This window comes from Palaemon carinicauda, chromosome 8 (genome assembly GCF_036898095.1).
Source record: "Palaemon carinicauda isolate YSFRI2023 chromosome 8, ASM3689809v2, whole genome shotgun sequence".
Lineage (NCBI taxonomy): Eukaryota > Metazoa > Arthropoda > Malacostraca > Decapoda > Palaemonidae > Palaemon > Palaemon carinicauda.
In genome coordinates, this window is record NC_090732.1 from 126,614,085 (window position 1) to 126,639,879 (window position 25,795).

General features: G+C 44.5%; 1 protein-coding gene across 3 annotated transcripts in view; it reads left to right on the plus strand.

Annotated features, from left to right (window-relative positions):
- The window catches only part of LOC137645900 (fumarate hydratase, mitochondrial-like), a 73,354-nt gene that overhangs the window by 38,211 nt on the left and 9,348 nt on the right, over positions 1-25,795 (plus strand). For all 3 annotated transcript variants that reach the window (XM_068378935.1, XM_068378936.1, XM_068378937.1), the window contains 3 exons: positions 10,465-10,684; positions 11,099-11,243; positions 11,360-11,507. In XM_068378935.1, coding sequence (XP_068235036.1) covers positions 10,465-10,684; positions 11,099-11,243; positions 11,360-11,507 — 513 coding nt within the window. The remainder of the gene's footprint in view (positions 1-10,464; positions 10,685-11,098; positions 11,244-11,359; positions 11,508-25,795) is intronic.

Consider the following 25,795-nt stretch of genomic DNA (forward strand, 5'->3'; position numbering starts at 1 on the left):
AGAAGCTATGGCAGTACTTCTGACCCTGAAGAAAGTATCCCCACGTCACTCGATCCACGTAAGGTTGGTACTGGACAGCGAGGTGGTTGTGAAATGTCTGAATCGGCGGGGATCGAGATCCCCACCTCTCAACCAGGTGATGTTAGCCATATTCCGACTGGCGGAGAAGAAGAAGTGGCACCTGTCAGCAGTTCACCTTCAAGGAGTCCGGAATGTGACCGCGGACGCTCTATCCAGGATAACACCGATAGAGACAGAATGGTCCCTAGACGCAGGATCATTCTCTTTCATCTTGAGTCAAGTCCCAGAACTGCAGATAGACCTCTTCGCGACGAAGGACAACAAGAAGCTGCCGAAATATGTGTCCCCATATGTGGACCCCGCGGCAGAAGCAATAGATGCGATGTCCCTCGATTGGAACAGATGGTCCAGGATCTACCTGTTTCCCCCTCACAATCTGATGTTGAGGGTCCTCAACAAACTGAGATCCTTCAAGGGAGTAGCAGCAATAGTGGCCCACAAGTGGCCGAACAGTGTATGGTTCCCTCTGGCTCTGGAACTACGACTGAAGTTCCTACCGCTCCCGGACCCAGTTCTGTCCCAGCAAGTCCAGAAGTCGACTGTCTTCGCTTCATTACAGAAGACCCGAACCCTGCAGCTCATGATTTTCTCTCCCTAGCGGTGAAGAAACGGTTCGGAATCTCGAAAGATAGTATCGACTTCCTGGAAGAATACAAGTGTAAGTCTACTAGGAGGCAGTACGAATCTGCATGGAAGAAATGGGTAGCCTTTGTCAAAGATAAGAATCCGCACGAGATCTCTACGGAGTTCTGCCTATCCTTCTTCATTCACCTCCACGAACAGGGGCTGGCGGCGAACACAATTTCTACATGTAAGTCAGCTCTAACAAGACCCATTCTATATGCCTTCCAGGTAGACCTCGCTAACGAAATGTTTAATAAGATCCCAAAGGCCTGTGCTAGGCTTAGACCATCAGCTCCTCCAAAGCCTATTTCATGGTCATTAGACAAAGTCCTTCATTTTGCCTCATTACTAGATAATGAGGAATGTGCATTGAAGGACCTGACTCAAAAAGTGATCTTCCTTTTTGCCCTTGCTTCTGGGGCCAGAGTTAGTGAGATTGTGGCCCTCTCGAGAGAGGAGGGCCGAGTTCAGTTCCTGGATGGGGGAGAACTGAACCTGTTTCCGGACCCTACGTTTCTCGCTAAGAACGAGTTGCCCACCAACAGGTGGGGTCCCTGGAGAATCTGCCCTCTGAAAGAAGATGCATCTCTATGTCCCGTAGAATGCCTTAAGGTCTATCTTCGTAGAACTTCAGACTTCCATGGGGGCCAACTATTCAGAGGAGAAACTTCGGGCTCGAATTTATCTTTAAATCAACTTAGGGCGAAAATTACATATTTTATTCGCAGAGCGGATCCTGACAGTTCACCCGCAGGTCATGATCCGAGGAAAGTTGCTTCATCTTTAAACTTCTTTAATTTTATGGATTTCGAACACCTTCGTTCATACACTGGCTGGAAGTCTTCCAGGGTATTCTTTCGCCACTATGCTAAGCAAGTGGAGCAGCTAAAGAGGTCTGTGGTAGCAGTTGGTTGCGTCGTTAACCCTGCTGTTTAACTCTGCGAGGAACAGCGGAATCATTTGGGACTTGGATTCTTGGGTGAATAGTTAGTTATATATGCTGATATAACTGGTAGTGTAGGCTCTCAGAGCCCACAATGACTGTTCCAACGTGATGGTGATGGTAACATAAGTACAGACAGGGTGCCAAGCGTTTGCCAACGCTATTGTCAGCAAAGTAGTAACATGGAAGTTAAGTTGGATACCGGGGTATGTGTAAGTGACACATATGTTTTCTTTCAGATAATCATTCATCCATGCACTACAGTACTTGTGAAAATTGTTGGTCATCCACCTAGCATATGTACATATTTATGGTGACCATACCTATTTATTGTTTCTCAATAAACTTGTTCTCGGGAACCTTGCGTCTCCTTCACCTATATTTTTGATTTCATATTGTTTTTTGAGCATTTAGCCTATGTATATTAATCGGGGATATCTATAATAGCCTATTCCTTAATGCAAAGCCTGGATTATACTGGCTTATACTTTCCTTAGCAATAAGGACTCCACCCCTTTCTGAGGACGGTGGTAGTAGCAAGTTTAATCCTACGTAGATATAACCTTTTGTCTATTTTTACTTCGACCAGGGTGCTGGTCGGGACTTTTCTTTTGGATACGGTAGTCCCGTAAGACTTCGCTTCATATAGAGTGAGACCACTATATGGTACTGGCTAGCGAGTGATTCATACATAGGTATATGTACTCTTCGTTCGTTTCTAGAGTCTAGTAGGACTCCTCCCTGTAGGGGGCAGGAAGCACTCTCATGGCTTATGATTAGTGAAAAGATGTATAACGGTAACATCTTAGGTCTGTCAGTCAAGTTGACTAAGAAACACTCTTGAGGAGTACGGCACGTATTGAGAATCCACAGATACAGTAATGCTCTGGTATACTTCCATCAGGACGACATGGCTTGAGCCCAAAAAACGGATTTTGAGCGAAGCGAAAAATCTATTTTTGGGTAAGATAGCCATGTCGTCCTGATGGACCCGCCCTGCTCCTTTTCAAAATAAATATGAGTGAAAAGGATAGTAGGACCCCTCCCTACATACAGTATCTGTAGCACCTCGTGTATCGCTACAAGGAATACAGATGGCGCCGTGAGCGGCGCAGGGCACGCTTTCGAAGCGGTGAGGAGGGATGCCTTATGAACGGCTCCCCCCTTTCTTATCGTTTTCGTTTTCTTGCCATTTTACCCCTACGAAGTGTTAACTCTATTCGGGGTATAGATTGCTATGAGGCGTGTCAAGAATACGTCCACTGATATTTACGATATCCCTAAGGTCTTTTTTAGGGATACTCGCTCCAGGAGTTAGAATTCTGGGTACCTGAAGGTAAATTCTCTGGGAATATCGCTGTAGTTGTAATATACCCTAGGAAGCTGCCTTTAAGGAACTTCCATCAGGACGACATGGCTATCTTACCCAAAAATAGATTTTTCGCTTCGCTCAAAATCCGTTTTTTGCTGGTCTTGAAATTAAGGCATGAATGTGTAGGTAATGCAACTGGAGCTATTTACTTGCAGCATGCTCTGTTGGGGGTCAGTACACCTCACATTGTGTACTGTAGTCATTATGAGGGTGTTTGCAGTGTTTTAGTGGCCTGTAGCTACATTTGCTTTATATCTTCTTTCTTTACCTTCATTCCTGCCAAATCTGTTTTTACTAAGCTCTGTTTAAGAACTACTGGGTGTTGAGTTCTCAGGTAGCTATAAATGATGTACTAGTGTGGGGTTTATACTTCAGTAATGCATATTGATTAGGAGGCCTTAAAGTTTACATTGGTTTATAGGCTTTCATGGCAAATGACAGGCTTGAAAAGCGTACCTGGCGTTTGGTGAATAATGCTCTTAATGGCTACTCATTAATTAGTATTTCTTAATCAAGTAAACTGAATGGTTTACCCACACCGCTATCATTGCCTCACATCACCATATAATGAGCAGTTGTATACTAGGGGGATTGTGGCTTTTTAAGTTTATATATGATATATCTCTTTTGACATTACTTTTTTTAGAATGATTTATTGTTAATTTGTTCTCTTCAGTTATTTATTTCCTTATTTCCTTTCCTCACTGGGCTATTTTTCCCTATTGGAGCCCCTGGGCTTATAGCGTCTTGCTTTTCCAATTAGGGTTGTAGCTTGGATAGTAATAATAATAATAATAAGTGAGGTAAAACGGGGAATTTACATTTTCATGACAGACGTCAACACTTAGAGAGTTTCAAGGAGGAAGCTAAAATAATACATTTTATGATTCCAATTTTGATCTGTTAACATATGCATAATGATTGAAAGTATTTGATTTTCAACAATGCTATGCTATCTCCAAGAACTACTGAGCAGCACCCAAATACACATCTCTTACTACCAAATTGCAATTAATTTATCAATGTTTCCAATGTTTAGAGGTAGTGATATTACCATCTCTCATTCCTTTTATTCTAACATTGATGGAAAAATGTGTGTGTGTGTTTGGCTGTATGCTGCAATCCTGAGATCTTTACAATGTACAACATACAAAATGCCCCAAGCACATCCTTAAATTTCCAAGTAATTGTGATTTTTGGCATCAGAATATATTATTTCTTTAGATACCAAAATATTAAATTGACCAGTACTATAGAACATTCTCTTGAAGCTGAACCAATACCATTGCTTTTTCAAAATGTTTTTGGTCATTGTATCACTTGCTAACATTTCTCATTGATCTATAAAAGCAGACATGTTTGAGCATTAAGAACATGTTGCCATTGATTCGTCAGTTTCAGTACCTATTTTTATGATTTTATATTTTTTATTGAGAATCATAACTACTTATTACTTCATGCTTCGCGATAATATTTTTTTTAACTTCTCTGGTAATCATTATCTTACTTTACCATTTTTTTGGGGGGGGAGGGGGGGCTGTTGGCACGATACTGTTAACTTTACAACATAGCACAAAAAGTATTTATGAAGAATAAAAGCAATCACAACTCGACAAAGAATACATGGTTACAATTGTAGAGGCAACAATTCCAAAGATGTGTGCTCACAACGTTTTTACTAGAACTGTTCGGAGAGTGGAAAAGATAGGCTTTGAGCAAGGGTAGTTGCAAGCTAATGTGAAACAAAAGAGAGTAAAAAGCATGTGATTACTGCACGGTTGGTGTATGGCCACTACGTGGGGGTCTTGTTAGTATTTGTCTACTAAAAATATGCATTGGGAGGGAATTTTTTGCTCCCAGACTGGTTCAGATTTGTATGCTCATATTTAAAGTTACTAGTTATCCTAGATCTTGTGCCATGCTCTCAATTTGTAATTCACTCTGCATTGGTAAAAATTAAAATGGAATATTTGAGCAACTTTTCTTTTATCTCCAGACTCTTTTAAGCAGCACATAATGAAAATTTTCAATATTTAACTTAGCCGGTGATTATAATAGCTGCAACTCTGTTGCTCGACAGAAAAACTCCACGTAAAAATTCGCCAGCGAACGCTACACAGGTAGGGGGGTGTACTCAACAGCGCCATCTGTCGTTCAGATACCCATTACTCATTGTAAACAAAGAACTCAATTTTCTCTCTGTCGGGCTACCGGCAAGACCTACTAATTTCGCAATTACTACCTTTTAATGAAGGGTAGAATTGCGTGTTTCAGGTAGAAATAAGTGCAAAACAGAAAATCGAAGTGATAAAGTGATATGCGCAAAGTGTTACAGTGTTGCGTCCGAGGCGCAAAGTGTTACAGTGTTGCGTCCGAGGGTTCGTCTGTTCGTGCCTGTCGTTCACCTAGTCCGGGACCTCTTACAAGCTCCCAAGCCCAGGGGAGAAGTAATGTCAAACGACTTATGGGTTCGAGAGGCCTTGACCAACGAACAGACGTTTTCCCTCTATGGTATCGGGTGTATCTTACCAAGATCTCCCCTACCATAAGACGAGAGAGACGTTGTTTCTCCTCGCCATCCGTAGCTTTTCGCATAAGAAACCTGTCTCAAGGTTTCTGAGCCCTTAAGCGAAAGTCAGTCCTTTCAGGACAGGTCCAGCATCCTGGTTACAGCCATTAGGACAGCTCTGACCCTATGCAGTCATCGGATAACTGCTCGCCGCCTAACAAAAGCGTAACACAGACTCCGAGAGTCTTTTTTTGTAGGCAAAGTGTTGCGGTCACAGACGTTACCCTCGTCTATTACCACAACCATTTCCGTTGATCCTTAAGGGGTTGTATGGCAAAACATGCAGTATATGCTTGCCTCCCTTATGGAAGACTATTCTGCCGATTAGTCCGTTGAGTCTAGCCGTTTATCTCATCGATATCCTGGCTTTCAGCCAACCTAACGTTCCTTTGTGCTTACTGTTGACGTTGGCGTAGCTTAGTCACGTCAGTCAGGTTGTTTAGAACCACACTCGATGCGGTCTCGTGTGGTTTTTCAGCCGCATTTGGACGTTAGGCCACTTGCTGATGCTCCTGTTGACGTTCAAGACGTTCACTAACAATCGGAGTTGACTTGTTTTGACGCTGTGCGTCAACCTCCGCATTCTAGAGTTGTTTTGACTGCTCAGTCTAGGCAGTCAAAGCAGTCTCGAGTGGACGCTGTGCGTCCTCACGCACCTGTTGTGGTTGACAGTTCAGTTGTTGACAGTTCACAGACTCAAGCGGTTACATGACGTTGCGTTCTGGTCCGCTACTAATGCACCAGTAAGAGACTCAGCTTTTATCGGACAAGGTTCCTGTAGATGAGGAAGTTGCTGTTCTCCCTCCTACTGATATTCCCTTGAGGACTCTGTCAGATGGAGAGGAGCCTAAAGCTGCTTAGCCTCCTATGGACTTTAATTAAATCATGATGATTTTTTTAAGGATCTTCGTCCGGATCTTTTTGTAACTGCTGCTCCTCGTTCGCCTAAACGTCAGAGCTTACACTAGGCCTAACTACTTCGAAGCCGTTGTTTTTAAGCTAGTGCTCTCTCGCTCTCCTAGAGAGCGTTACGTTGGCTAGGCGACTGGTTTTTCACCAGGAGGAGTTTGGGGGATACAGCCTTTGCTTTCCCTTCTTTTAAACTGGTTTATAGAGCGAGAGTCTGATATGACACGAGAGAAGTTCTCGGCTTGGGAGTTCATGCCTCTGCCCAGATAGACTTCTCAATTCTGGTAGACTCTCCCTGGCGCCTAGCCAGGAGACGCTCCAAGTTGTTTACAGGTCAACTTCACAGCTGTTGTCGAGCCTTTGAAGTTTTGCTGTACTATTATGTCCCGCATAACAAGGCTTTCAGGGATGGTAAACGGTTCCGCCTCAGTCGCTAACCCCGTCTGTTGCCACACCTGCTCCCGTAGACCCTAAATGGGCTTTGCTGCAAGACATGCAGTCCAAGCTTGCGTCCTTGATAGAGGACTTAAATGCGGAGAAGAACCTTCTGGCCAACAACCTTCCAACCGGTCGGTTGTGCGCCCTTTTGACGCTGAGGTAACCTACTCGCGTCTGCCAGTTGAGGTGGTTACTCCACCGATGCGACCCAGTGTGGGTTGCCAGCCGCACGTTGACATTAAGCGACGCTCGGAGGTGGTTTTTGACGTTCAGGACGTTCAACAACCAGCAGAGGTGACTTGTTTTGACGCAGTGCGTCAACCTCAGCAACCCGGTAGGGTGTTGACTGCACAACCCAGATGGTCTAGACAGTCTCGGGTTGATGCTGTGCTTCCTCGCGCACTCATGGTTGTTGACAGTTCACAGACTGTGCAGCAGTTCCATGATATTGCGTCCGGCTCCGTCACGCATCCACCAGTGCGAACGGATTCAGCGAGCCAGACGTTGCCCACTCCGTTGCCGTTTCCTCATCAGTTTCGGATGAGGAACCCTCTGATGAGGACGTTGCTGAACAACAAGACGATCAGCCCCCAGCCCTGCTATCCATCCAGAAGATACTGAAGAAGGAACGCTGCTCAGTCAGGCTGTGGATGAGTCTGGTAGGGACACTGTCATCCTTGGATCAATTTATGTCACTAGGAAGACTACACCTCCGTCCTCTTCAATACCATCTAGCTTTTCACTGGAAAAAGGACAAGACGCTAGAAGCGGTCTCGATCCCGGTTTCCGAAAAGATAAAGTCTTGTCTGACTTGGTGAAAGGACAATATCAACCTAAGAGAGGGTCTTCCCCTGGCTGTTCAGACTCCCAACCACGTTCTCTTCTCGGACGCATCATACGTAGGCTGGGGTGCGACATTAGACGGTCGGGAATGCTCGGGGATATGGAACTCGAGTCAAAGGACAATGCATTTCAACTGCAAGGAGCTACTGGCAGTACGTCTGGCCTGGAAAAGCTTCAGGTCTCTCCTTCAAGGCAAAGTGGTGGAGGTGAACTCGGACAACACCACGGCTTTGGCGTACATCTCCAAGCAAGGAGGGACCTACTCTCTGACGTTGTACGAGATCGCAAGGGACCTCCTCACCTGGTCAAAAGGTCTAAACATATCACTAGTAACGAGGTTCATCCAAGGCAACTTGAATGTCATGGCAGATTGTCTCAGTCGGAAGGGACAAATAATTCCAACAGAATGGACCCTCCACAAGGATGTATGCAAGAGACTTTGGGCCACCTGGGGCCAGCCAACCATAGATCTCTTCGCAACCTCGATGACCAAGAGGCTCCCAATATTTTGCTCTCCAATCCCGGACCCAGCAGCAGTTCATATTGATGCCTTTCTCCTAGATTGGTCACATCTAGATCTATATGCATTCCCTCCGTTCAAGATTGTCAACAAGGTACTGCAGAAGTTCGCCTCTCACGAAGGGACAAGGTTGACGCTAGTTGCTCCCCTCTGGCCCGCGAGAGAATGGTTCACCGAGGTACTTCGATGGCTAGTAGACGTTCCCAGAACACTTCCCCTAAGGGTGGACCTTCTACGTCAGCCACACGTAAAGAAGGTACACCAAGGCCTCCACGCTCTTCGTCTGACTGCCTTCAGACTATCGAAAGACTCACGAGAGCTAGAGGCTTTTCGAAGGAGGCAGCCAGAGCGATTGCTAGAGCAAGGAGAACATCCACCCTTAGAGTCTACCAATCGAAGTGGGAAATCTTCCGAAACTGGTGCAAGTCAGTATCCGTATCCTCGACCAGTACCTCTGTAACTCAAATAGCTGACTTCCTCTTATATCTGAGGAAAGAACGATCTCTTTCAGCTCCCACTATCAAGGGTTACAGAAGCATGTTGGCATCAGTCTTCCGTCACAGAGGCTTAGATCTTTCCAACAATAAAGATCTACAGGACCTCCTTAAGTCTTTTGAGACCACGAAGGAGCGTCGTTTGGTTACACCTGGTTGGAATTTAGACGTGGTACTAAGATTCCTTATGTCAGACAGGTTCGAGCCGCTACAATCAGCTTCCCTGAAAGATCTCACCTTAAAGACTCTTTTCCTGGTATGCTTAGCCACAGCTAAAAGAGTCAGTGAGATTCATGCCTTCAGCAAGAACATCGGATTCTCATCTGAAACGGCTACATGTTCTCTACAACTTGGTTTTCTAGCCAAAAACGAGCTGCCTTCTCGACCTTGGCCAAAATCGTTCGATATTCCAAGCTTATCGTATGGTTGGAAATGAACTAGAAAGAGTCTTATGCCCTGTAAGAGCTCTTAAGTTCTATTTAAAACGAACTAAACCTTTACGAGGCCCGTCTGAAGCTTTATGGTGTTCAGTTAAGAAACCATCTTTGCCTATGTCAAAGAATGCTTTATCCTAGTTTATCAGACTGTTAATACGAGAAGCTCATTCCCATCTGAATGAGGAAGACCAAGCTTTGCTGAAGGTAAGGACACACGAAGTTAGAGTTGTCGCAACTTCCGTGGCCTTTAAACAAAATAGATCTCTGCGAAGTATAATCGACGCAACTTATTGGAAAAGCAAGTCAGTGTTCGCGTCTTTTTATCTTAAAGATGTCCAGTCTCTTTACGAGAACTGCTACACTCTGGGACCATTCGTAGCAACGAGTGAAGTAGTGGGTGAGGGCTCAACCACTACAATTCCCTAATTCCATAACCTTTTTAATCTTTCTCTTGAAATGTTTTTATTGTTGTTTTTGGGTTGTCCGGAAGGCTAAGAAGCCTTTCGCATCCTAGTTGATTTGGCGGGTGGTCAAAGTCATTTCTTGAGAAGCGCCTAGATTAGAGGTTTTGATGAGGTCCTGTTGTATGGGTTGCAACCCTTGATACTTCAGCTCCTAGGGGTCGCTCAGCATCCTAAGAGGATCGCGAGGCTCCGTAAGGAAGACATACTTAAAAAGGCAGAGTAATTGTTCAAGTCGACTTCCTTACCAGGTACCTATTTATTTTGTTTAGTTATTTTGATAACTTCTAAAATGAAATAAAAATTCTTAGCTCATATGATGTAAACATATTTTGCTGGTCTCTACCCACCCCCCTGGGTGTGAATCAGCTATTATTATCACCGGCTAAGTTAAATATTGAAAAATGTTATTTTGATAATAGAATAAATTTTTGAATATACTTACCCGGTGATTATAAATTAAAGGACCCTCCCTTCCTCCCCAATAGAGACACAGTGGACCGAGGAGAAAATTGAGTTCTTTGTTTACAATGAGTAATGGGTATCTGAACGACAGATGGCGCTGTTGAGTACACCCCCTACCTGTGTAGCGATCACTGGCGAATTTTTACGTAGAGTTTTTCTGTCGAGCAACAGAGTTGCAGCTATTATAATCACCGGGTAAGTATATTCAAAAATTTATTTTATTATCAAAATAACATTTTGTACTGCAACAAATTAGGTATCACTGCAGATAGGTGCCACTTATCTAATGCATTTTTTCTTTTTTATAGGTGTCAGAACTTACAGGACTACCTTTTGAGACTGCTCCAAACAAATTTGAAGCCCTTGCTGCTCATGATGCATTGGTAGAGGTGTCAGGCGCCCTTAATGTGCTCGCATGCTCTATAATGAAAATTGCTAATGACATCAGATTTCTAGCTTCCGGCCCTCGTTGTGGACTTGGAGAGATATCTCTTCCAGAGAATGAGCCAGGATCTTCTATTATGCCAGGTTTGTGCATGATTCATGTATAGTTTTTATTTATGCATGATTCCGATGTACTGTATACTTCCTCATTTAAATATAATTTCTGTAGCTACAAGATGTCACATGTGCATGTTTCTTTGCCTCTTTTAGAAAATTGTTGCAAAGCTTTGCACAAAATAGTCAATATTTGTGGAAAAGCTGTAATTGTATATGGTCTTGATTCGCTTCTTAGTAAAATCATAGCAACAAAATGCAGGAAGGTATCCAATATGACACTGCAACTATCTGTAGTATCTTAAACCATGTAAACTATCACATGTATCTGAATTGTTTTATTTTTTATGATGATCATAGTTGTTAGTTGCTGAATTTATCTTAGTAATATGTGTAAAGTATTATGTTTAATAGTTGGTATTTATAATGGATTTTGTGTTTCAGGTAAAGTCAATCCAACACAGTGTGAAGCAATTACAATGGTTGCTGCTCAAGTAATGGGAAATCATGTTGCCGTCACCGTGGGTGGTTCTAACGGTCATTTTGAACTCAATGTTTTTAAACCAATGATGGTTGCTAATGTCTTAAGGTAAGTCTAAAAATCTAATTGCAAATAGGCTCAAAGACTTTATGCAGTAATGTTGAATGTGAAATGCTTATTGTTATATTTTTATTTATCTGAACAGTTTCTAAAATTTCTTTCAGGTCCATTCGATTGATTGGTGACAGCTGTCATGCCTTTGTTGATAATTGCGTTGTTGGAATTGAAGCCAATCGTGAAAGAATACATAAGCTTCTTCATGAGTCACTTATGTTAGTTACCGCTTTAAATCCTCATATTGGATACGACAAGGTAAGTTCACGTTGAAAAAATGTTTAATTCTAATTTATAAGCTTCTCAGTGAAAAAAAAATATACATTCAATTGTTGTATTTCAGCGCAAAATATTTTTGCTTACTTTCCTGATAATTAGTTAAAGCAAGCTCTAAAGTCTTCCTTTGTTCCAACACGAATACAAACCCTTTCGCTCTTTACAGTGGATATTATTTTGGCGAATGCTGCAAACTACCCAATAGACATTTTAGCGAGGTATGGAAATGGAAGGTTGTTAAAAGGAGAGGAGGCAAGGAAAAGGTGGGCGGAATATTTTGAAAGTTTGCTGAATGTTGAGGATGATAGAGAGGCAGATATAATTGCTGTTCCAGGTGTTGAGGTGCCAGTGATGGGAGATGAGAATGAGAGAGAGATTACAATAGAGGAAGTGAGGAGAGCACTAGATGAAACGAGAGTAGGAAAAGCATCTGGTATGGATGGTGTGAAAGCTGAGATGTTAAAGGAAGGGGGGTGTGACTGTACTTGAATGGTTGGTGAGATTGTTTGATATGTGTTCTGTGTTGTCAATGGTACCAGTAGATTGGGTTTGTGCGTGTATTGTACCACTATATAAGGGTAAGGGAGATGTGCATGAGTGTTGTAATTCAAGAGGTATTAGTTTGTTGAGTGTAGTTGGAAAAGTGTATGGTAGAGTAATGATTAATAGGATTAAGGATAAAACAGAGAATGCAATCTTGGAAGTACAGGGTGGTTTTAGAAGAGGTAGGGGTTGTATGAATCAGATTTTTACAGTTAGGCAGATATGCGAGAAATATTTAGCAAAAGGTAAGGAGGTGTATGTTGCGTTTATGGATCTGGAGAAAGCATATGATAGAGTTGATAGGGAAGCAATGTGGAATGTGATGAGGTTATATGGAGTTGGTGGAAGGTTGTTGCAAGCAGTGAAAAGTTTCTACAAAGGTAGTAAAGCATGTGTTAGAATAGGAAATGAAGTGAGCGATTGGTTTCCGGTGAGAGTGGGGCTGAGACAGGGATGTGTGATGTTGCCGTGGTTGTTTAACTTGTATGTTGATGGAGTGGTGAGAGAGGTGAATGCTCGAGTGCTTGGACGAGGATTAAAACTGGTAGACGAAAATGATCATGAATGGGAGGTAAGTCAGTTGTTGTTTGCGGATGATACTGTACTGGTAGCAGACACAGAAGAGAAGCTTGACCAATTAGTGACAGAATTTGGAAGGGTGTGTGAGAGAAGGAAGTTGAGAGTTAATGTGGGTAAGAGTAAGGTTATGAGATGTACGAGAAGGGAAGGTGGTGCAAGGTTGAATGTCATGTTGAATGGAGAGTTACTTGAGGAGGTGGATCAGTTCAAGTACTTGGGGTCTGTTGTTGCAGCAAATGGTGGAGTGGAAGCAGATGTACGTCAGAGAGTGAATGAAGAATGCAAAGTGTTGGGGGCAGTTAAGGGAGTAGTAAAAAATAGAGGGTTGGGCATGAATGCAAAGAGAGTTCTATATGAGAAAGTGATTGTACCAACTGTGATGTATGGATCGGAGTTGTGGGGAATGAAAGTGATGGAGAGACAGAAATTGAATGTGTTTGAGATGAAGTGTCTAAGGAGTATGGCTGGTGTATCTCGAGTAGATAGGGTTAGGAACGAAGTGGTGAGGGTGAGAACGGGTGTAAGAAATGAGTTAGCGGCTAGAGTGGACATGAATGTGTTGAGGTGGTTTGGCCATGTTGAGAGAATGGAAAATGGCTGTGCGCTAAAGAAGGTGATGAATGCAAGAGTTGATGAGAGAAGTACAAGAGGAAGGCCAAGGTTTGGGTGGATGGATGGTGTGAAGAAAGCTCTGGGTGATAGGAGGATAGATGTGAGAGAGGCAAGAGAGCGTGCTAGAAATAGGAATGAATGGCGAGCGATTGTGACGCAGTTCCGGTAGGCCCTGCTGCTTCCTCCGGTGCCTTAGATGACCGCGGAGGTAGCAGCAGTAGGGGATTCAGCATTATGAAGCTTCATCTGTGGTGGAATTGTGGGAGGTTGGGCTGTGGCACCCTAGCAGTACCAGCTGAACTCGGGTGAGTCCCTGGTTAGGCTGGAGGAACGTAGAGAGTAGTCCCCTTTTTGTTTTGTTTCCTTGTTGATGTCGGCTACCCCCCAAAATTGGGGGAAGTGCCTTGGTATATGGATGGATGAATAACTACCCATCGCTATAAAGGGGGATAGCCTTCACTTTTTATTTTGGCTCGAGAGTGAATAGACAGTCCGTCTCTCTCCCCCGATAACGCTTATAAATTGGCCTTTAACTTTGTTTTTGTTCGTTTGTGCTCTGTTAAAAGGCGAACGAGTAGAACAATGATCAACTGACCCGTGGATATCGTTGCTTCCCTGAGTGAAGTAACGGCGCTCTCCACCAGGGGAGGCTCTCTTGTTGCTGCTTACGGCACATCCTTCCTTCCTTGAGGCTTTTACACCTCCCTGTTAAAATTTCGGTCTCCTCCTCTGAGATTCTGAAGGCCTTAGGTCTAAGGAACCTCCCGTGTCTCTGTTAGCTATAGTCTTAGCTCCTTTCGTTCATGCTACTTTGATAGTTAGACGAGCAATTGCTAAAGAGTACCCCTTGGGTTTTCCTGCCAGGCCATCCTTTTGAGGAGAACCTAGAAATTGGGTTTGGTCACATTTCACAGCTTGTAACTAATGATGCCTACCTCAGTCTTTGTCTTCTCAGCAGGCTGAGGGTATACAAGTTTGCTACACCGAACACCACCTTCAGCTAAGGAACGCCCTCTCCAGAGTTGTCTTGCCAATGCTTGTCGTAGCTACCCAATGAGTCTCATTAGCTTTTCTCTTCTTGGTCTTTGCTACAGATGGCGATGCCTGCCGACTGCTTGATGTCACCACCTCTCCCATCTACGAATCTTGTAGACAATAAATCTGTGGGGTTATTGCCTTCATGAATTATGCCTGCTTCGTGTCCGTTGGGCATAACAAAGCTCATGAAGTTTTTTAGGACCTGTGCATCACAGTTCCACCTCTCACAAAGATGAACCTGCTGTTCTAGAAGTTCAGCACAGCCTTATAAATCACCTTGCGAATAAATAACTCCTCAGGTAGGAGGGTATGAGATAGAGAAGTCAAGCTTCTGTTGCCTCAAGTACACACTGCTTTGGTAGTCTGTACTTGCCATCAACAAGTATAGCATTCGCCAAAGTTCGGCTTGCTATTCCTCACCTTACCAACGTGCGCCTCGCCAATGTTATACAGCTCTCGGTGTTCGACTCGCCAACGTTTGCCTTGCTATTGCACGCCTTGCCAACGATCGCCTTGCTGACATTCACCTTGCTATTGCTTACCTCGCCAACATTTGCCTCTCCGTTTGACAGCACTCGCTAGCGTTCGCCCTGCCAACATTCGACAGCACTTGCCAGCAAACACTTCACCAAATGAGTTTGCAAGACCTTACTTACCAACCTCATCTGAGAATCTGACTAGTGTAGACAACATTTGCCAGCGCTTGCTTCACCAAATGAGTTTGCAAGACTTTACTTGCCAATCTCCTCTGGGAACCTGACTATGCTTGTGTTCTTTGCTTGCTAAGGCAAATAATCCTACCATGCAAGACTATTCATTTTCATAAGAGAAACCTACCCGACAATAAGGAAAGGTGCACGGGGAACTCTCCTCCGCTGAGGTCTTTGCCTCAACAGGTGCCTCGCTAACAACAACAACTACTACTACTATCACTATTAAAATGTTTTGGATGTTGACAGTTTGTCGCTTCCACCTATCCCTGTCTTTAACCTTTTGTGGCACTAGATTTAGTATATAATTACCCTCCAAGCTAACACCATAATAATAAATAGTAAATGGATGACATGAGCTACTTTGGTTGCTCATGCACTCTCGCCCATACGACCGCCAGACCTCGCCAGGAAGGTAGAAACCTAGAATTCCACGAGTCTCGTTAGACAAAATCCAATGGGGTCATTGCCGCAAATGATGATGCTTGCTGATTGCTTCAGGCCGTCGCATGCCATCATTATGCCCTGGGACACAACGAGTCTCATTAGACATAGTCCTACCCAGCTATTGCCACACACAGGAATGCTTTCTGACTGTCTCATCTCGCCATGGTTCGGAAAAAGTCTCGGGAAATATAATCCTTTGGGGGTATTATCTTGGACTTCTCCTCTCTACGGGTTAGAGAAATCCTCGGAACACTAGCATGATATCCATCTCCGATCTCCGCCTCACTTCGTTATGCTCTCAAGGCACAAATCTTGTGCGACCTAACCCTTCGAGGCTATTCTTTTAAGCCTTCCCTACGGGATGGAATCTTCTCATGCTTACATTTATGAACGATAGTTGCTTAGAAGTACACTTACCCCCACCCAAGAGGTGGGCAAGTCCTTATTACCAATAGAGATCTGATCACTAGGCTAGCTATGTATGGCATCTCCAGATCTTATGCCCAAGTATCAAAAATACTTACTCCGAACTTTCCGCTAGCAAATCGGTTCCCTTGAGAGGAAATATTCAGAGCTTAAGGCCGTTTTACTGATCAGGAACCCGAGGGATACAAAATGTATTCGCCTTTTCCAAGAGATACCTGTTATCAGGGAGAAGGTGGTCTTGTTTGCTAACATTTATCGATGTTCTTCAATCGAGTCTTGGACGCTACAAACCATTCAGGCCTCATCAGGATCTAACCATTCGGGCCACACCAGGATTTTCGTTCTGTCCCTGGGGCAACACGTCACGTGATTTTCCTGCCGAAAATCAGAGGAAATTTTCCTTCTGGAGTGGTCCATAGTGGAACTTATCCACACAACTACCTGTCTGACAAATGAGATTGAAGATACGTCTCAATTTTGTCCTTCGCAAGTAGTCACTTGAGATTGATTGCTTGATAGTGATCTACTAGGAGATCTGATGTAATGCCATTACACGCTAGAGATTACTGGCTACTCCAGTGTTTATCAATCCATAGCGGACAAACATGACCAACTATTATTGTAGCAAAAGCAATTGGAGAACAGGATTCACCTTCCCTTTACAGAGACAGTTGCTTGCAACCAATCGCATGTCTCTAACAGTGATTGAAGTGAATATTTACTTTTTAAGTAACCTCTCGGTGCCCTGTGGCACTCGGATGAGTGTTTGTCTTTTCCTTGAGAGTCAAATGATCCTTGTTTCTCTCAATTGTCTGATGGAATCAAAAGTGAAGACTAGTTTTTCTCATGAAAGAATTGTAAATACAAACTGCCTCCTTTCCTCGTGTCAATCTACAAGTTATAGCATGCCGAATCGCACTCAAGGGAAGGAAGTCAATGATGCCTGCAACTCTAGGGCAAATGGAGGTCAGGATCGCTCTCGCTAGAAATGGCATCACTCATCTGACTCAATTGGGGAGGATGCCACAAAATGAGGGATGATAAGAAGACCCTAGGGTTCGATCCCTGGACGGCCCTAATCCTCTACGCGAAGTGACATGTCACTCTTTTATCCTTCCCTTGACTATACATTCAGTGGCTTTGACCACTGGGTATCACTGAGGTTATTCTCCAAGGATGCACTAGTTATCCTTTTATAATTAGTTTGCCATTACAGAGTGCGAGGTCTCTAGTTGCAACTGGGGTTCCACTTCATCCCTTAGATGAGAGGCAAAATTCTAGGGTTTCTCCAACATTGAGTCAACCTTTAGGGGGTTTCCCCATTCGGGATAAAACTGTTAGAATTTATCCTGGCAGTTGCCATGAGAACTGGTATATATATATATAAAAAAAGCAAATAAACTAAAAGCTAGAAAGGGACAAAGTTGCTCCGTCCAAATTATGGATAAAGATTGTTGCTAAACAGTATGCTCTTTCCTCAAGCAAAAATTCCTACGGACGCACTAATGGCTGCTCGGGAGGGGTTGCCTGACTAACTTCTGTGATCTCGGCAAAAATCATAGCTTAAGTCCCCTCTAGGTATGGTCAATGCAACTGTTCCTTTAGGTATTAACTCGGATTTTATGGACTTAGAAGTCCAATAGGATCAGAGTACTAGAGAGACCCGAGTTGGGAGGTAGAAATCACCAACCTCAGGGTCGGTGACATTCTCTCTCCTCCACATTTGATGCTCTTTAGGGATGCATCAGAAGAAAGGAGGGGGCTCACTTGTCATAGCGCATGGCCTTTGAGCTATGTTCCAACACTTATTGGCAGTGCCCCATAAGTCTTCCTGGAGTAGAGTGCTTTGTTTCGTACTCTTAACCCTTTTACCCCCAGGCTATTTGGAAATTTCCAACCCTTAACCCCCAAGGGTTATTTTTTATTCAAGCACATTTTGCAGTACAGTGAACCCTCGCTACTTCGCGGTTCGACAATCGCGGATTCACCACTTCGCGGGGTTTTCCCATAACCCATATATATATACATATCGCGGATTTTCCGGAAAATTCGAAAATACCGCGAAATCTGAAGACAACCAAATACGATATTTTGTTACCTGTAATTCCATTAATACTGTAATTAGTAATATCTGTTCTTACTGATTGTTCATTGCATTACATATGATATATAATTCAGCACAGAAAGAAATAAAATACGAAAAGAGAATGTGATCATACGATAATTCAGTACTGTATACAGTACGTAGTAAAATTAAATCGAACATGAAACGCAAATCAGATGCAGTCATACCATATTAGAATGGTGTGTACTGTAATGGATGTGCTTCTTTTCCATGAATCTTTTGTATGTAAACGTACGTAGTACTGCATCCAATAATATTCTTTGTTGCAAAAATCACATTTCGAATAAGCGTACGAGAGAGAGAGAGAGAGAGAGAGAGAGAGAGAGAGAGAGAGAGAGAGAGAGAGAGAGAGAGAGAGAGAGAGAGGCGTAAAATAGCGTACGTAAAGCTGTATTATTATTATTATTGTTGTTGTTGTTAATAAAATTATTATTGTTATTATTATTATCATTATTATTATTATTATTACTGTACAGTATTATTATCATTATTTATTATTATTACGGTATTTACTTAATCTACATACGTTCGGTATGCGCGGGGCATCTTCTATGAGTAGGTAACCAACGCATCATAGTACTGTAAGACGGGTTGTGATTGGTTCAAGCGCTGATAGATGACGAATCAGAACTCAAGTTTTGTTATCTAGCCTGTGATTGGTGTTTTGCCCGCATCTCCTACCCGCAGCATCAAAGTTCTCGCGGGGCTGGATCGTCCACTCTCTGTTACCGCGTATCGCTGAGTAGACGTTCTTAAGTGTGTGAATCTGTGCTGTGTGCGACTTTTTTAAGTTGAACTTTTTGTTACTGTAAATCCTACTGTAATGGCTCCCAAGCGTTCTGCTTCTCTTAAGGCTGGTAGTGAGCCTAAACGCCACCGAAGGATGATGACGATAGCTGAGAAGGTTACGCTTCTCGACATGTTAAAAGATGGTAGAAGTTACGCGGCCGCCGGCCGCCATTTTGGCATCAACGAATCTACTGTTCGCTATATCAAGAAGGACGAGGCGAACATTAGAAAGACGGCTGCAATCACCTTTAGCAGATCAGCGAAGCGAGTCGTTACAACGCGTAATAAAACGATCGTACGCATGGAAGGTGCTTTAGCTGTGTGGATTGCTGACTGCTGGAAGAAGAACATAGCGTTGGATACGAACACCATCCAAACAAAGGCTTTGAGCTTATATGAGAATTTTGCTGCAAAGGAACCTAAAGACGACGACGGCAACCATGCTGAAGATGATGATGATGCAGATGATCCTCAACCAGGGACATCCACTGATTCCCAGCCTCAGAAACGTTTTTCCGCAAGCAAAGGATGGTTCGCGAAGTTTCAGAAACGCTTCGCCCTGAAAAGCGTTTCCCTGCATGGGGAGTCTGCTTCCGCTGACACTGCCGCTGCTGAAACTTACGTGAACCAGACGTTCAAGAATATTATCGCCGAAGGTGGATACAAGCCAGAACAAGTCTTTAATATGGATGAGACTGGCTTGTTTTGGAAGAGAATGCCGTCGCGAACTTTCCTGTTAAAAGAGGAAGCCAAAGCCTCTGGCTTTAAAGCATTCAAGGATCGCGTTACCCTCGTGATGTGTGGCAATGCTGCTGGATTTTTGTTAAAGCCGGGGCTTATTTATAAGTCAAAAATCCTCGCGCTTTGAAAAATAAAAATAAGAATCTCCTTCCCGTGTACTGGATGCATAATCAAAAAGCATGGATTACGAAGATGCTGACCTCCAACTGGTTCCATCGGTGTTTTATCCCGCAAGTCAGCAAATATCTCTTAGAGAAGGGCTTGCCATTCAAGATCCTTCGCCTTATGGATAACGCTGGTGGACACGCAACTGACCTGTCGCATGAGGGCATTCAGGTTGAGTTCCTGCCACCCAACACCACGTCATTAATTCAACCGATGGACCAGGGGGTTATCAGGGCGTTCAAGGCCCTCTACACGAAGAACACCTTGGCGGACCTCGTTGCGTGTGTGGATGCTGCCCAAGATGACGAGGATGAAGATTTTAACTTGAAGGCGTACTGGCGGCAGTACACCATAGCCACGTGCCTGCAGAATATTCAGAAGGCACTTCAAGAGATGAAACCTGCAACCGTGAATGCGAGCTGGAAGAAGTTGCGGCCCGATATTGTTTACAACGACAAGGGATTTACTCCGTCGGAAATCCAACACTCTGCAATACGGAAATCTGTGCAGTTGGCTGCCATAATTGGAGGTGACGGGTTTGGCGACATGACGACTGAAGACGTCGACGAGTTGTTGGACTGCCATTCCCAGCCCCTAACTGACGCAGACCTCGAAGACCTGACGAAATCGGCAAGTGAAGAAGAGAGTGATACCCAGGAAGAGACCCAAGAAAATGTCGAAGAAACGGGCTTAACATTAGAACGGCTTGCCAAGGCCTGCAACCATGCGAAGGAGTTGAAAGAAATGTTGCAAGAGTGGGACGAGGATATGGTTCGCTCGATGCAATTCTGCAACAAGATCGATGAAGACATGACTCCCTACAAAATGCTCTTGGATCGAAAAAAGAAGCAGCGGCAACAACTTCCGATCACAATGTTCTTCCAGCCTCGCAAAAAAGAGCCAGTTCCTCCTGCTAGTACGCCTTCGGAAGAAATTGAAGAAGTTTCCCAGGAAGATGTTGAAGAGGTGTCCCAGGAAAAGACACCTCCGTCTGAAAAGACGTAAAATAATATCATTGGCTGCACAGTAGAACACATCATCAGCTTCATCATCATCATTTCTACTGTGCAGCAAATTCATCGCCATCACCATTCAAGTTTTTCTTCAACTTCTTTCGTGGTAAGTACAGTAACAATCTTTATTTTTTACTTTAATATTCTTACTGTACATTCTAAAACTGTATTTGTGCCTGTTTTATAGTTTAGTATTGTACGTACTGTATGCATTAAGTTAAAGGGAAGGTTTTAAAAGTCTACATGTTGTAACCTATCATATTTTTTTTTTTTAAATTTACATTTTCAATATTAATCTTACCCGATGATCATGTAGCTGTCAACTCTGTTGCCCGACAGAAATCTACGGTCGGAATACGCCAGAGATCGCTATACAGGTGGGAGTGTACACAACAGCGCCATCTGTGGTCAGGTACTCCAGTACTTCTTGTCAACACCACCTCAATTTTTCCTCTGTCGTGCCACCGGCTAGACCTACTTGGATACGCTGTTGATTCTGGAGTTATTGTTCACGATTTGGTGATGTATTTGCTCTAGAGTTTAGCCTTCGCTATTCAGGAAGCTTTATCATTAGCTTAGCAAGTTTTTGGAATTAATTTGATTTAATTTTGGTGACGAAGAGAGTATGAACTCTCTTTCACTTTTAAATGACCGACCCTTCCCTTAGACGGAAGTGTTGGTGTCGAAGAGAGTATAGACTCTCTTTCTTAATTTTGCTTAAAGTTATAGATTTATTTTATATCTCTCCGCCTTTTATAGGCCTCTTCGATTAACTTCCTTTTATTATAAACTTATTAAAATTAATTTTTATGTTTGTTTATATGCGACCTTTCCTAATAGTAGGCGGTCTTTTCTTGGAACCGAAGTTAATTAACATTGAGCCCGTCATATCGTTTTTACCTGTTAAGATTTTATGCTATTTTAATGTTTTTGAAAGAATTTCTTTGATAGTCTCGTACTGTTTTCAAAGTTGAACTAACGTTTTGTTTTGTCTCCGTAGTTGTTGACGTGCAGAACGCTCAACTTGCGCTCTATCGTTACGATAGAGAGAGAGTATTCACGGTTTCACGTTGCAGTAAGAGTAAACCGATTCTAGCGTTTTGTTCATTCTTTCTTAGCTTAAATGGTTTTAATTCTAATAAAGGAACTTTTTATTTGGGAAATCTTTCAGTTTTTTTTCCTTTAACAATAATATGTTTTAACGATATATATAATTGGGCTCATCTCTCAGGTTCTAAGTCAAGAGAGAGAGAGAGAGAGAGATAGAGACGGAGGGAGAGAGAGGAGGATAAACGTTTCGTTCAAGCGGGTAACGTTGTTATCGTTTTTGCTCTTCTCCCTAGTCTCTTTAGGGGAGGAAGGTAAACGTTTCTAGAGTTTTATTCTTGTTCCCAGGCTTTATGCGGTGAGAGATTTTAAACGTAGTTTATTTGATCTAGTGTTTAGTCTCTTTTCCAGCCACTGAATTATTTATCTTTCATTATGTTTTTCTGTTACGTTGTAATACTGTTTTCGCAATTACTGACTTTTAATGAAGGATAGAATTGCGTGTTTCAGGTACAAACCACTTAAAGTTTCGAGTTCAGTGAAATAAGTGCAAACAGAAAATCAAAAGTGATAAAGTGATAAGCGCAAAGTGTTACAGTGTTGCGTTCGAGGGTTCGTCTGTTCGTGCCAGTTGTTCGCCTAGTCTGGGACCTCTTACAAGCTCCCAAGCCCAGGGGAGAAGTAACGTTGAAGGACTTATGGGTTCATCAGGCCTTGATCGACGAACAGACGTTTCCCTCCGTGGTTTCGGGTGTACCCACTCACGTAGCCGACGTGATCACCCCACCCACACAAAGACGAGAGAGCCCATTTATTCCTCGTCTGCGGAAGAGGTTTCTCGCAGAAACCATGGACCAAATCTTGCAGCTTTTAAGTGCAAGTCGGTCCCTTCCGCGCAAGTCCAACTCCTAGGTGTAGCCACTGCCACTGGGTCAGTTCGGACTTGCTGCAGTACGACAACTGCACACCTCCCAGAGAGGCAAGGTGGTACCGCAACAGGCAGTAACTCCGTCTGTTGCCGCACCAGCTGTTTTAGACCCTCAGTCTCAACGGACAGTAGCTCCGTTTGTTGTTGTCTTTCATAGACCCTAGTGGTCCATGCTGCAGACTATACAGTCTCAGCTTGCTCCTTCATACAGGAGTATCATGCTGGAAGGTTGACAATGTAGCCTGTTAACCTACAACCCGCCGAGGTTGTGCGCTCAGCAGATACTGCGGCTGCCTGCTCCCACCCTCCACCTGTGAGAGCTCCACCTCCGATGCGCAGTCCACCCTGCCAGACGCATGTTCTTGCTGCGCCTCCTGCTTTCATGCGTGAGTTGCCGCATCGGGAGTTGCCGGGTTCCATCACTATGAGGCAACCTCCTCAACCCATGAGGCAGGAGCCTCATGCTATGCGGCAACCTCCTCTACCCATGAGGCAGGAGCCTCATGCTATGCGGCATCCTCCTCAACCCATGAGGCAGGAGCCTCATGCTATGCGGCAACCTCCTCTACCCATGAGGCAGGAGCCTCATGCTATGCGGCATCCTCCTCAACCCATGAGGCAGGAGCCTCATGCTATGCGGCATCCTCCTCAACCCATGAGGCAGGAGCCTCATGCTATGAGGAGCCTCATGCTATGCGGCATCCTCCTCAACCCATGAGGCAGGAGCCTCATGCTATGAGGAGCCTCATGCTATGCGGCATCCTCCTCAACCCATGAGGCAGGAGCCTCATGCTATGCGGCAACCTTTTCTACCCATGAGGCAGGAGCCTCATGCTATGCGGCATCCTCCTCAACCCATGAGGCAGGAGCCTCATGCTATGCGGCATCCTCCTCAACCCATGAGGCATCCTCCTCATGCTATGCGGCATCCTCCTCAAACTATGAGGCAGTAGCCTCATGCTATGCGGCAACCTCCTCAACCCATGAGGCAGGAGCCTCATACTATGCGGCATCCTCCTCAACCCATGCGGCATGAGCCTCATCCCTTGCAGCATGAGCCTCATCCCATGCAGCATGAGCCTCATACCATGCAGCATGAGCCTCATCCCATGCAGCATGAGCCTCATCCCATGCAGCATAAGCCGCATGCCATGCAACATGCTCTGCATACCTTACAGCATGCTCTACATACAGTATGCTCTGCATACCTTACAGCATGCTCTGCATACCTTACAGCATGTGCATACCTTACAGCATGCTCTGCATACCTTACCGCATGCTCCTCAGTCACACATCTTTGGTTGTTGCCAACTCACAAGACTGTCAAGCAGTTTCATAACGTTGCATTCTGGTCTGCTGCTTTTGCACCAGTGAAACCCTCACTGAGAGAACTTGGCTTTTCTCGGATATGGTTCCTGTAGATGAGAAAGTGCTATTCTCCCTCCTTCTGATATTCCCTTGAGGACTCTGTCATTTGGAGAGGAGCCTTAAGCTGCTTAGCCTCCTATGGACTTTTATTTAAGCATAACATGCTTCCAGGGAGGGTAATGGTTCCGCTTCAGTCGCTAACCCCGTCTGTTGCCACACCTGCTCCCATAGACCTTGAGCTTTGTTGCAAGACATGCAGTCCAAGCTTAGTCCTTGTTAGAGGATTTTTTGTTTACGGAGTCAGTGTGTCACTGGGAAGACGTTCAACAACCAGCAGAAGTGACTTGTTGTGACGCAGTGCGGCAACCTCAGCAACCCGATAAGGAGTTGTCTGTACTACCCAGACAGTCTAGACAGTTTCGGGTTGTCGCTGTACTTCCTCGCTTCCCCATGGTTGACAGTTCACAGACTGTGCAGCAGTACCATGATCTTGTGTCCGGCTCCGTCAGACGACTGGCTTTTAAGAGCTCCCACAAGTCGTCGCTGTCTGGAGATTCTCAGATGGACTATGGATCTGACCAAGGAACTGGGCCTCCTGGTCAATTTAGAGGAGTCCCAGCTCGTCCCATCCCAGACCATTGTCTACCTGGGTATGGAGCTTCAGAGTCGAGCTTTTCGGGCTTTTCCGTCGGCCCCAAGGATCTACCAAGCCCTAGAATGCATCCAGAGCATGCTGAGAAGGAACCGATGCTCAGTCAGGTAGTGGATGAGTCTAACAGGGACACTTTCATCGCTGGCCCTGTTCATCGAGTTAGGGAGACTCCACCTCCGCCCCCTTCAGTATCATCTAGCTGCTCACTGGATAAAGGACATGACGCTAGAGACGGTCTCAGTTCCTGTTTCCGAAGAGAGGAGGTCTACTCTAACGTGGTGAAAGAACAGCTTTCTTCTCAAGGAAGTCTACCTTTGGCTGTTCAGAAACCCGACCGCCGTCTCTTCTCGGACGCATCAGACACGGGCTGGGGTGCGACTTTGGACGGACAGGAATGCTCGGGAACATGGAATCAGGAGCAAAGGACACTTCACATCAATTGCAAGGAGCTGTTGGCGGTTCATCTGGCCTTGATAAACTTCAAGTCCCTCCAGCTTAACAAGGTGGTGGAGGTGGACTCTGACAACACCACAGCCTTGGCTTACATCTCCAAGCAGGGAGGGACTCATTCGTGGAAGTTGTTCTAGATTGCAAGGGACCTCCTCATCTGGTCAAAAGATCGAAAGCTCACGCTGGTAACGAGGTTCATTCAGGGCGATATGAATGTCATGGCAGATCGCCTCAGCCGGAAGGGTCAGGTCATCCCCACAGAGTGGACCCTTCACAAGAATGTTTGCAGCAGACTTTGGGCCCTGTGGGGTCAGCCAACCATAGATCTGTTCGCTACCTCGATAACCTAGAGGCTCCCGTTGTATTGTTCTCCGATTCCAGACCCAGCAGCAGTTCACGTGGATGCTTTTCTGCTGGATTGGTCCCATCTCGACCTGTATGCATTCCCGCCGTTCAAGATTGTCAACAGGGTACTTCAGAAGTTCGCCTCTCGCAAAGGGACACGGCTGACGTTGGTTGGCTCCGCTCTGGCCCGCGAGAGAATGGTTCATAGAGGTACTGCAATGGCTGGTCGACATTCCCAGGACTCTTCCTCTAGGAGTGGACCTTCTACGTCAACCTCACGTAAAGAAGGTAC